Source organism: Symsagittifera roscoffensis, chromosome 3 (assembly GCF_963678635.1).
Source record: "Symsagittifera roscoffensis chromosome 3, txSymRosc1.1, whole genome shotgun sequence".
NCBI lineage: Eukaryota > Metazoa > Xenacoelomorpha > Acoela > Convolutidae > Symsagittifera > Symsagittifera roscoffensis.
The window spans coordinates 69,240,636-69,254,253 of NC_087064.1; the positions used below are offsets into that span (position 1 = coordinate 69,240,636).

At 36.0% G+C, this 13,618-nt stretch overlaps 1 protein-coding gene across 3 annotated transcripts in view; it reads right to left on the minus strand.

Moving 5' to 3' along the window:
* Positions 1-7,699: 7,699 nt before the first annotated feature.
* LOC134841305 (uncharacterized) overlaps positions 7,700-13,618 on the minus strand; it is a 40,075-nt gene continuing 34,156 nt past the window's right edge. For all 3 annotated transcript variants that reach the window (XM_063857199.1, XM_063857200.1, XM_063857201.1), the window contains 5 exons: positions 11,052-11,399; positions 10,434-10,675; positions 9,066-9,256; positions 8,464-8,594; positions 7,700-8,232 (listed from right to left, as the gene is read on the minus strand). In XM_063857199.1, coding sequence (XP_063713269.1) covers positions 7,852-8,232; positions 8,464-8,594; positions 9,066-9,256; positions 10,434-10,675; positions 11,052-11,399 — 1,293 coding nt within the window. In that variant the 3' untranslated portion in view covers positions 7,700-7,851. The remainder of the gene's footprint in view (positions 8,233-8,463; positions 8,595-9,065; positions 9,257-10,433; positions 10,676-11,051; positions 11,400-13,618) is intronic.

Here is a 13,618-nt window from a genome sequence, read left to right on the forward strand (position 1 = left end):
CCAGATGAGATCTGTTTTTTTTTTTTTTTTTTTTTTTTTTTGAGACGCTTTTTCGAAAAATTCGCTTTCCCAAAAAACTACTCGTCAGATTCTCATAAAAGTGGTACCAATGGACTCAGTAGCGTTTCACGTACCTGCCTGCATAAAATTTAGGGCAATTTTTACCCTACCCCACCCCCTACGGTCTTAGAAAAGCTTCACAACTCGGTACTTTTTTCACTTTTTGCCCATTTTTTCGGAAATTTTCGATTTGCTCAAAAACTACCCGTCCAGATTTGGGATTAAGGGTTTAATCGATAGACCAGGTTGTAGGAAACTCCCATGCACAAGCGGCTGGTCCCTAATTTGCTTAGGGGAAGAGCTATAGACTTAGGAAAAGTCACTTTTTTGATTTTTTTTGCCTATTTTTTCGGAAATTATCGATTTCCTCAGAAACTACCCATCCAGATTTGGAATTAAGGGTTTAATCGATAGACCAGGTTGTAGGAAACTCTCCCGCACAAGCGGCTGGTCCTTAACTTGCCTAGGGGAAGAGCTATAGACTTAGGAAAAGTCACTTTTTTGACTTTTTTGGCCTTTTTTCAAATCTTTCCGATTTCCTCAAAAACTACCCGTCCAGATTTGGGATTAAGGGTTTAATCGATAGACCAGGTTGTAGGAACCCCCCATGCACAAGCGGCTGGTCCCTAATTTGCTTAGGGGAAGAGCTATAGACTTAGGAAAAGTCACTTTTTTGATTTTTTTGCCTATTTTTTCGGAAATTATCGATTTCCTCAAAAACTACCCATCCAGATTTGGAATTAAGGGTTTAATCGATAGACCAGGTTGAAGGAAACTCCCCCGCACAAGCTCCTGGTCCTTAACTTGCCTAGGGGAAGAGCTATAGACTTAGGAAAAGTCACTTTTTTTGACTTTTTTGGCCTTTTTTCAAATCTTTCCGATTTCCTCGAAAACTACCCGTCCAGATTTGGGATTAAGGGTTTAATCGATAGACCAGGTTGTAGGAACCCCCCCCCCTACACAAACGGCTCGTCCCTAATTTGTCTAGGGGAAGAGCTATACACTTAGGAATAGTCAATTTTTCGGTTTTTAGGCCATTTTTTTCAAACTTTTTCGATTTCTTCAAAAACTACCCATCCAGATTTGGGATTAAGGGTTTAATCGATAGACCAGTTTGTAGGAAACTCCCCTGCCCAAGCGGCTGGTCCTTAATTTGTCTCGGGGAAGAGCTGTACACTTAGGAAAAGTTTTTTTAAAAGTTTTTTGGCATTGGAACAAAGATTCAATATACTTATTGTGTGTATTTTTTAGACAATAGAATCCGCTATGCTTACGTTTTCATCAAAATTTGTATAACGTTTTTTCTGAAATAACCAAACAGGTCTCGCCAGCTTCCAGCTGGGCCCCTATTGTCTAGGGAAACACCTATGGACTTGAAAAGTTCCCTCATGAAAACTTTTTACCAAAGCGTTACCAATGAATGCATAAGCTTCTCTTTCACTTTTTTTGCGTAGGAAGGGCGCTATCGACTTGAGAAACCTGAAATTTTAACACAATTTTAAAATAATCAATATTAAAATAATCAAACAGGTCTCTCCAGCTTTCAGCTGGGCCCCTAGTATGATAGGGATTTTCTCCATAAACCAAAAAGTTGGTTTTTGTTGCTAGATTTAATTTCTGACAAACTTTCGGTTGTGTTTGCAACCGAGCACAAGTGACAAAGACCTTGGTTTTTCAAAGCAACAAAGGTTGGACGGTCTTGCATTTACAATGCACGCAAAACGACCTGAATTGTCTTCGAGCTGACTTTCACAAATCATATAACAAAAGTAACAACCTTTTAATTTTTGGCAAAATGTTTCAATGATGACTATTTTTAATTTTTGAATTTTCAAATTATAAGACATTGATCAAGGCATACAAAAACACGCAATACAAAAGAAATAGGAATTTTCAGTGTTTTTGAACAAAAAAAATTAAGAGAAAAGAAAAAAGCCATTATTATTGTATCTAGGACTACGTTATGCATACAAAAAATTAAATTTTGCATGCAAAAAATTTTTATCGGAAAATGTTTGTTTGCGAATGGAGGTCAACATGGGTAACTAGATATCGTTTAGAAACAATTTTTTATGATAAGTAAAACTATTCCAAAAATAGCAATTTGTAGTTTAACCACTCAGGAAAAGCAAACGTGCGATCAATAAGTGTATCTTGGTTCTCATGCATTTTCAGAGCTGAGTATCAATGAGTGTTATCCGAGTAGAACAGTCGAATTTAGAACAAAAAAACCGTCGTCGGGTTTGCAGAGAAGTGAGGATTGAAGAAAATTAAGAAAGAAAGGGGTTATATTTGAAACTAACTGATTTTCCATAACAATGGTTAAACAAGAAACTTAATTAAGGGGCTTTGAAAATGGTTATTATAAAAAAAGAATTCAGGTTGAAAGCAAATTTTTTATCGTTGAAGTTTAAACTGTAGAAAGCAATTCTCTCCCAAGCCATCAAGAACTAAAATTGTTAGATTCTTGCATTCAAATCATAATCAAAACAAAAAATGAAACGGTAAAAATAAGAGTAATAAAAATTAAGTAAAAGAAAATGTAACTAAGAATCAAAATATCAGTGACAAAACGTCTAGAATTTGATTTGGTCAACGCCTAGAATTTGATGAACTTGACGACCAAATGTTAAGTTAAGTCAATATTTAATTTAAAAATATGCCAAAAAAATTTATTCAGAAAAAATCTCCTGGGCGTACTTTTTTTCCCAACTACTCTTATCTCTTTTTATATTCTATAATCGTTTCAAGAATTTGGTTATATGTTTTGATAGCGAAACACCTGGGACTTTGAAAACTTGTCAGATAAAACGGACCTCTAACCCCCTTTCTAACTGTCTTTACTAGGTATTCGCATATGCTTAACCGTTGAATTAATTCAATATATGGGTGACAGTTCGTAATTAAGTATCCAGTACGGGAAATAGATAAAGAGATCCGATAGTATGTACTGAAAAATCAATGCAGTCAAAAGATTTTCAATAACCTTAGTGATCCCGTTTGCTTCAGCACCACAGTGACTGTCTGAACGTATCATTAGAAGGAATGCCCTTGTCCACAGGTAGGAACTACCCGGTTAGTAAGCAGATAGTACGATGGGCCGAAGAAGTGATCAGAGAACTGGTGGCAGACGACCGCATGAAGTACTCAGGCAATCAGAGCACCAAGGCGACAGCAGTGCTCACCTATTATGCCAGATGGGACACATCGACTCAAGACTGCACTGCATGAAATGTCATGGGACAAAATGGAGACTCAAGAAGCGTAGAATATAAACCATGATCAAAACTACAGATTTGGATAAAATTGTGATTTCAAAATCGATTTAGAGCCCATGTTTTTACAGAAACGATGAATGTAGTGAAGACTCATATATGGGACGTGATCATTTAAGATTTCAAATTTGACGTCAATCATCAGTCGCGCAGAGAAAAAGCGTGATTGCAGCTGAAGGAAAATCAATTTTTGATTTTTTTGTGAAATTTCCGTGAATTATTTTAATCGACCGAAAAGCTGTGAAATAGCACAGCTTGCTCCGATTACAGCAATTCAAGAAAGCAATTAAAAACTAAGAAATCTCAAAAAATTGAAACCTTGGAATTTTCAAAAGTTATTTAACAGTTTTTCAGCTGTTACGGTGTTAAATTGTATGGTCATTAAATTGTAGGACACCCCGAATCACACCTGAAAACGCTTGAATATGAGATACTATTCTATAAAGTCTGGCGGTAGTTTGTGGAATCTGACTACGGAAAACATGCCCAAATCAGAAAAAATGTTCCGCTCTCTGGGGTTACTTGGAACAAAGAGATCAACAGAAACGAAGAAAAATTTTGGTCAATTAAATCTGATAAACAGATTTTTTACAAACATTTTCACAGAATTTTAAAATTATTTTGATATTTCTCAAAAACAATGATTGAACTTCTGAACGCGCTCTTGTTTTTACACGTACAAGATAAAAAACGAGTGTCTGGATCTGCAGATTAAAAAAGAAAGTACCTTTAAATATCTTAGTCTGGCTTCGATCTGTTTGTTCTAATTCGACAAGGGGTTTCAGTTTGTTCTTAAATTTCGCCAGTCAATCCTTTCTTTGGATTTCGACCAGCTCTGATAGTCCTCAGCTGGTTCACACCATGCCTCAGCTCAATACATGTTCCATTCGCAAGATTTATTTATGTTTACGTTCAACAGCGTAAAACGATTGACCAGCCTAAATTTATAGTTTTTTTTTTTTACAAGAAGCACTGGTTTGGAAGCATGAAGACTCGGTGATTTTTTTATTCGAGCTTTATAGAGCATATCAAATCCAAATAAATCTATCTAAATACCCCCAATATTGTTTTTTTCTCATCGTGATAGAAAATCCCCAATTACGAAAAAAACAGCTGAATCGTATCGAAAGGTACCTTTTTTATTTTTCGTTTATTTTAATAAGAATATGAGAGACTTTTGCTTTCTTCGAACAACAACGCCTATCAATTTCGATAATTTCGGATTTTTGCTTGGCATTCTTTAATGAAACAAGCTTGGAAAACTGGACCAATAGGCAATTTATAACAAGGATAGCTGGTTATTGTGCAAGTAGCACAGAATATTCCGACCATAATCGTATAAAAACCAATTTTTTTTTCAAATTAGTGTAGTTTTTTTCTGCGAGGTGAGATAAAAGGATCGGAACAAAAAATTAAAGCTTGGACATATTTGACAGTCATAGTAAAACAGGCAAAGAGAAAAAAAACAGTTATTAGAAAAATAACAAGAAAAACGAAAAAAAAATGGTTCAAAAATTTATTTTATGAAACTTCAAAAACTCTTTGTTGAAACGTTTCAAATTTTTGTTACTGAAAATTTTGATCTTTTTGATACCTAATAAGGCGCTAAAAGCTCCAAAAATGGTCGGAACGAAAACTGTGCTGATAAACTAAAGTCCCAGCTGAAGCTAGAGGTACCTATTTGATAACTTTTGAATTTATTGCACTTGTGCGGGATGAAGTAGGTAATTTTAAAAATTGGGCTTCACCGAAAACCTTAGTTGCTGCTCTAATGAAATATGAGTGAAAAAGATTGTTATTTTCCCAGTAAAATATTTTTGTGTTCAAACTTTAGAGCATCGTATTGTATGCAGGGAGACTTCCCACAACCTTTTGCCCCGATTAAAACATTGATATCAGATTGAGTTGTTTTCGAAAAGTCTAAAAGTTTCTAAGACCGACAAGAAATCGACACATTGACTTTTCTGAAGGCCAAATTTTTTTGTGTTATGAACTTTGGATGTGATCGCTTACACGTGGGAGCTTCTTCACTCAACCCTTCTTTTCATTTATTTGAACGCAAAATCTGGGTTTAGGCATGGTAGTTTTCTAGACAAGTCAAAAACGATCAAAAACCAAAGTTTTGACTTTTACAAGGGTCACAACTTTTTGCGCCAGAAAAATGGACGTAATCAATTATGCAGGAGGGGCTTTCACAACTCTTTCTACCCATTGAAACCAAAATCTCAGATTCGTGAAGGAAGTTTTCGAGAAAAAACAAAAACGTTTTTTTTTTAAATTGTTCAAAAATCGAAAATTTGACTTTTCCGATGACCGAAAGTTTGCTTGTAATGTGACGTATCTCCTTATGCAAGGAAGTTGATCACAACCTGTTCTACCAATTGAAACCATTATCTCAGATTTGGGAGGGTAATTTTGGAGAAAAGTCAAAATGTTTGCAAAAACAAGCAAAAAGTCACAAGTACGAATTTTCTAATGGTCATCGCTTTTCTCGTTATTGAGTTTGGGCTGAGCCGCTAGAGCAAAAGATCTTACCTCAACTCATTTTTTAAAATTGAAATCAAAACCTCCGCTTTTTCCAGGCCGTTTTCGAGAAACGTCAAAAAACTTCAAAAAAGTCAAAAAATCTAAGGATTTATTGTTCCGAGGGTCATAACTTTTCATGTAGAAAAATTTGGGCATAACTGTTTTATAAAGGGGACTTACCACAACCCATTTTTTGTAGCAATAAAGAAAATCAAATTTAGGAGGTTCGTTTTCGAGAAAAGTCAAAATCTTTCTTTTCTGAGACATAACTTTTTATGTTAAAATATTTGGGCTTAACTGTTTGTGCATGGGGGTTTTTTCAGCCGAAACAAAGTTTTGATAATAGATATAAATTATGACAACGAACGCTGATTAGAAGCGCAGAAAAGTTAAAGTTTCTTTAATTACACAGAGGCGAAGCTGCGTTTTGCAAATACTAGCGATAACAGGACAAAAAAGCAGATCTATATAGTGCTAAAAGAAAAAGTAGTTATGGGCCTAGAATTAGTAACAATGCAGCTAATTCTCGGATTCGATCAGCAACCTAGAGATTATGAGTCTCTCACAAACACTAGCCACAAATAAGACAGCGAACAGTTGCTATGAAAGTTCTGATTCTACAGATCGTGATCATAGCAAAAGTGCCATTAAATAAGTGACACTTTGATGAACACTTTTATTTGCGAGTTAGGTTGGAAAAAAGAAGGTTCGTGCTAACACACAGCGCTCGTAAGCTCCCCAGTGTAATAAACATAGCATAAAACAAGCTTGTTAAAGAAAACAAACAAAACAGAGCAGGCTTGTAATAGGCTTACATCGTTTTAAACAATTTTCAGTGCTTTCTGGGAACAAAATACAGGAACGGAAAAAATCGAAAAAAAAACGAAAATTGTAAAAAATTGTAAAGAATTTTTTTACGTCAATTGTAAAGAATTGTAAAGAATTTTTTTTACTATCGAAATTCTAGGCTTTCCAGCAAAAACTTTCTAGGCTTTCCAGCAAAAACAACAAGAGGCGAAGATGCACTACGCAAACTGGAAAGAAACCAAAAAATTTTTTTAAAATGAAATGAAGAAAAGGTAAACAAAAGCCTTGAAAATATAATTTTTGCTCGAAACATGCAGACACACACACTCCCATCGGCACCATGATCGCTCGACAATAAGCAAATACTAGCCACCCTAAGGCAGATAGAACAGATGCAATTTAATTGCCAATAAAAATGATATTGGAAAAATTCCATCAAATGAGCACTTTCATTTGCCTGTTGGACTGCAAAAATTGTTGATTCGTATAAAAAAAACAACTAACTCGGGCCAGTGTAAATACGAAAAAGTACCTCAAACATTTTACACAAATTGAATTGTGTTGGAGAACAATTAACCACCAAATTCATAAGCAAAGACTTCGACAGCCCATTAGCCAGCCCACTGAGACCTAATAGATGATGAACTTTTTTCACCATGTACTTAAATGGTAACTACCAAGCAGCAAAGAACGATCTTCAATTAAGCGGATGAAACACATGCTACCAAATCTCTGAATTGATTTGAGCAGAAATTGGACAGAAACTTGCGTGGGCTGGAAAAAAGTGACCTGATCGTATGATAAAAGCATTTTTGTGCTATTTTCTCTGCTCTACAGTTTTCTAACACAATAGTACCCACATTTCAAGCCAAAACTCACATTCCGTTATTTGTTTGGGGATACAAAAGGTTGCCTTTCTATGACTCGAGGTATTTTACTGAAGAAAAAAATTAGCAAAAAAATTGTTGAAAGAAATACTCTTACGTGAACACTCTAAATCGAAAGAACCTCAACAGAAACTACTAAAAACATAATTTTGTAATCTGAATTCATTTTAGGAAAGAAGAAATTGTCGTAGAAAATGTGAAAATATATGCTTTGAGCGACTGTCAATGATCAATTTGTCATTTTATGGTCCAATTTGTCAATTGATGGTCCAATGTCTTATGTGCAATTAGTGAATCTATGCACTTGAGTCTGATATAGTGCATGAGGCAAGCGTCGTATTTGCCGACATATAATCTGCCGAGTTTGGACTCTGATTCGTGTCGTCTGCGTGTATCTTGTATTTTGCATAATCATTTGTTATTACGCCATCGTTTGCATAATCATGCGCTATTAAATCATCACTTGTGTAATCCTGTGTTGTAGCGTCACTGCTGTCTGTTGTGCACATGCTGTCGTCCTTGGTAGCCTCGAGGTAGTTGGTGAGAAGGGTGAGTTTTTCCTGCAGCTGTCGCTTCTGTTCCTGATACTTCTCTTTAATCATAGCCATGTGCTGCTCCTCTTCTATGCGTAGGATGTCCAGAAACATCTCCAATTCGTGTTCCGAGAAACAGTCCCACTAAAAAGCAACATTTTTTAGTGGTTAATTCAATTCAACAGATATATTAAACCATAAGAGCTGAAAAAAAATGAAAAGTGTGTCAGTCGTTTTTCAAGTCAGCCATTTGAAATCCACAATTTCGGGTCAAAAATTTTCCAGCTCCCGCTTTTCGCTCCGAAACAATGACGAATTCCACTATTTTTTTCTCAGATAACACTCCGATTTCGAACTTGATCTGGAAAAACAGACCTGTATGTCCGGCTGTTCGTTCTCCTCCAACACGAAAGAGTGTTTTTCCTCACTGGCACCTCCCCCTCCCCTGTTGAGAAGCAGCACCATCAGCAGAGGCCTCTCATCATCACCAACCTTCCTGCGTCTCACTGGCAACAAATAACCCAATACCCAATCATACTCGAGTAGCGAAATTAGCTAGCCGGAAATTAAAGCTCAAGATTATTCGACATTATCTCATTGTGCTATTAACAGTAGTGCCAAAGTATGTCGATCAAATCATGTCTGTCCCTTGCCTTTAAAATCGATAATGAGACAAAACTAGGTTTTTAAAATCTCTGCACAAATTTTTCACTTGAAGACAGTAGAAACTATACCATGTTGCAATGATTCCACGGCATATCAATCTCATTTAGCGGTTTTATATAAATAACTATAACCCCTCCTGCCAACACTCGTCCCTATAAAGACACTAATTCAACAGATAAGCTTGTAGAAACTTTCAACATATTGACAAAATTTTGCCATGGGGGATTAAAAAATATGACTGATGACAGGATGACCCAGGATGCCAGATGACAAATTAGCCTTACTCTACTACCCGTATAGACTCCACTGACCTGTGGGGTCTGATGGAGATGTTGTGTCGTGGAAGAGAGCGTACTTTCTGGGGTCGTCTGCCACGTGGAACTTCTGCAGCAGTTTGCTCACCACCACCCTCCTGCAGTCACCGCTGTGACACCTCACTGCATGCTCACTCCCATACGGCAAGTAGAATGTGGTTCTGTTCTCACTCTTGCTCCGCTCAAAACTAACAAACAAAATGTCAATGAGCTCGAGAAAAAAACGTGATTGACTTTTTTGAATACTTTTCAAGTTTCTAAGAAAAAATGAACACTCTGAAACTGACAAACGAAACCAGCAGACAGTTTGCGAATTGTCAATTAGTTCAAGGAGACAAAAACATGATTAGCTTTTTTGAATATTTTACAAGTTCCAAGTTTTTAGACAGGGCGAAGCTTTGCTTCGCAAACATTAGCGAGAACCCGACAAAGCAGCTCTTTAAAAAGCAAAAAGAAAAAGTAGAAATATGCCTCGAATTAGTCTGGGTCCGATTCGATCTCCGACCTACTGCGACCCAGAGTTTATGAGTCTCACGCACTAACCACTCAGCCGCGGACGCTTAATAAATCACAAACACTAGCCACAAATAAAGCAGAAAACAGATGCTATAAAAATTCGAATGCCACAGATCGTGATTATGTGCTCGCAACTGTAAAGAAAGAATGAAAGCTCTGCAAGGCTCTTCCATTTCGAAAAACCTTTGAGTGACAATTTTGAGATTTGAAAAATGTGCCAGAATCGCAGCATAAAAATTTTACTGTAGAAACAAACATCGACATCTTTTTCAAATAACAATATTACAAATTAGGTGCGACTAACCCTTTTTATTCATGAAAGCTAACATGACAAACTAAAACAAGGCGAAAGAAGCGTTTGTGAAAAAGGAAAATCTGATCATTTTTTACGCCTCAGTATTTTAAATCATTACAATCGGAAAGAATCAAAATTTTATAAAATTAGGAGCACGCTATTGATTTTCCGAATAAAAAATGCAAAAATTAAAAAATATATTTATAAAAAAAAGTTCCAAAATTTAGTTAAAAATTTATCGAAAGAATATTATTAAAACTTCAGCCAAAATTCTTGGAACGCAATTATTAGCGCAAAACGGGAATGCATTGAAAGGGTTTTTAATTATTTGAAAGGATTTTAAATATTAATTTTTAAGTAAAAGTTTAAATCATAGGAAAATTCCGCGCTTTGGCAACTGCGCTGACAAATAAGCAGCCAAATAAAATCCGTTTCAATCAACTACCCATATTGGTTTTTAAAAAATGAATTCTCAAGAAATCACATGTAATGATTAGTGAGATGTGTCGATTGAGGCTAATGGTGCGCGACGTAAAGAGCATATAGCCACTGACCTCATGTTTTTTCCGACACTCTCGAGGGAGAAGTCGAGTGCCACTTCGTTGGCCACACTTATGGGTCTGTGCAGACACAGAGTCACGTGCAGGAAGCCCTCAAATTCCACCGGATCTCCCTGCTGCTGCTGATAGTCCGAATCCGCCGATGTACTCTTGTCTTTGTTCTTCTTATTCGAATTGGATGAGGGAGAGATGATGAAGTCTTTGGAACGGGATTTGCTCTTGGACACCTTCTTCACCTACAAACAGCATGACAATTAATTTAAGGTGAAATTGTTGGCAAAATTTTTTCGATCGATGAATCTGATCGAAGCTGCTCAGCCTATAACTGCTCATGTTGACGTCAGAAACCAATTTTCAACTCATTTGAGAACTTAAAACGCATGTATCAAAAATCTAATTAGGCTAGAAGGCACTGATTTTTTTTTTCATTTAAGTTGCTCAAGATTACTGATCTTGCCAACAAATCGGTATTAGCTAATTAAATGACCAGGATTAATTACATAAAACTATAAGATCGAATTACATATAATAGAACTACTCTATTAAGAAGAAAAATATATAACAGTAATCAAAAGAAAAATCAACTAACATTTATATAAGTAGTCTACTCACAATGCGAATGTCTGCATGTGGATTCTGTTTGGCATACTCCAGTATCATTTTCTCCAAGTCCTTCGCTTTCAGTTTACTCGGCAAGGTACTACTAATAATACTATCATTTCTACTGGTGACAGTACCCCCACTACTGCTGTGCTCTGTCTGTAGTGTGCTGTAATTGGACCAAAACCCCTTTCCAGAAGTCTCCTTCTGACCTGCATCCCTCCTCTCTTCGTGTAAAAGTTTCGGTCCAGCTGCCGACCCCACTAACTTCGCGTTTTCGACGTCATTCAAAATATCAGACTGAATATCTGTCGATTCTCTGTTGTTTAAAGTGCTGCTGCGTCTCTGTATTGTTGACGCCTAAAAATACATTTAAATTATTTTGAGCATATCTCGATAGCTCTTTCTAGAACTCATGTCAATGGACCCAATAACCATATTTACGATGTTTAAAACACCCACCTGTTTAAATTCTCTTTTCTTTGCTGTTTTACTAAAAACAATGGGTCGATTGATACATCCTTTTGTTTCAATCAGTATCTAAAGTTATAAGTCTCGATTAGATTAAATGATACATCATAGTCGATCTGGTCCTAGAGTTAAAATGATACTTATTTAAACAGATAAATTAAAAAGGATGATTAAAAAAGAAATGTTTAAAGTTTATGCACAACTGTTCATCTATTGTTAACTTTTACCAATGGTATGTGAGTTCTGATTTATTATTTTAGTACTTTTCTCTCTTACAATAATTAAATGTGAGTTAGTGGAGAGAAGATGGGGAAGAAGTTATTGTCCGCTGCTCGTCGAAAATCGGGTACAATGTCCAGCGACCGCTGTCAATTGAGAAGTTTGTCCGATTCGAGGGTGATTGCTCTCGGTGTCCGTTCGAATTGATATATTTAACTTAAGAAACTATTATACTTAAAGTTTTTTTAGTATTGAGTGACTGTAAAAAAATTACGAGAACAAAAAATTTGTTTTTATTTTTTTGAGAAAGAAGTAAGAAAAAGAATAGAATAGCTCAGCCGTCTGTTTGGGCTAAATAAATTATAGTCACTGAAAAATGCAGGCAGGCTCAACCAATTCCATTTTAGTTTGATTTTCTCGTCACCTATTAGACTTCAGTCCTCTTTTAACCTCTAATCCTCCTTAAGATCAGGAGACAAACATTTGCGTTTTATCGACTTTTTTTATATTAAAAAAATGATATTTGATTTAACTAGGGGAACTCACCTGCTTTAGTTACTTTAAAATTCAGAGCAGTGGGGGATTTATCTGTTTTCAAAGCTAAAACAAAAGCACACTCCGCCTGACTGGCGTCGTGGATAAATATTAAGTTCTCTTGATCATCTGTTGCACTTTTTTTTTTAATTCATTGCCTCTTTCCAACTTAAAAATAATAAAAAAGAATAAAAAATGATTAGAAATTGAAAATTTAGATATTTGGTTTGACTTTAAAGGTTTTAAGTTAAATACTTCAGTCAAAATCTCAAGCAAATGTTAAACTAAAAATGCATTCTTATCTTAAGGTGCAAACGAATTTAGAATAGAAAGAGTCGAATCGAAGTTTTTGTTAACAATTAAAACAAGCCTTTGATATTAGTGTAGCAGTTCGAAGACTACAACTCGCCCACTTTTCAGATGAACAGTTGTGAAGGCAGTCCCTCAAAAAGGCACTGCTTAAACGTGAATCCAATTATAAAATAATTTGCTTAAAGTAAAAATGTTAAGGTGAACTTGAAAAAAGAAAAAACTTTTAAAAACGTTAGTTGGACAAAAATCTATGTTTGTTCTCCAAAATCACATTTTAGTTTCTTAATACTTTCATCTTTTTTTTCCAGCTGCCTCTAATTGTCTCTGCAATTCCTTTTTTGTTTCCCTTTTTCTTTTGTTTTTCAGTCGCATTTTTTCCAATGCTTTTGTCAGCTGATCCACGTCATGTTGATCGTCCTTTTCGGAAAAAGCGGTGATTCAATTGAATGGGACGCGCAGAGTTGTCTCATCCGATTTCACTCAGTACTCCCTTTGAGTTCGCTTCTTCAGTTTAAAGTAGTTGTTCTCTGCGCTGAGTGAAAAATACTCGTTATTGAATAATTTTTCGAGACAGGGTGGTTGTGTAACCCGTGGCAAAATTTTTTGCTTCAAAAGTCCCCTGAAGCTGCCACTTGAAGTCCGGCTTCAAGGAATACTTCAGAGTCGTAAACAATTGAGGATTATGGTGAGATAGTTTCATCTCGCGCTCTTTCTGTACACGTAACCGCTCGGCTACTTCCCTGCTTCCTTTGGCAGGCCATCTTCAAAGGCAGAGAGGCTGGGTTTATGTGCCTCTTTCTAATTCTGGTTTGCCTTTTATGCAAAGGCCTGGATATTTTTACCGGTTCTGGTGCCGGGTCTGCGTTGAGGCAATTTCAGTTTGATACTGGGTCGTACTCTAATTCTAGAGATATAAATTGGTTTTTGTTTTACACCATTATAATGAGGTTGCTTTTCTTTACACCATTTGGGAAACATCATTTGTACAAAACAGTTTTTAAAAGCAAAGTAAACATTGAAAAAATGGAAATTTGGGAGTTAAT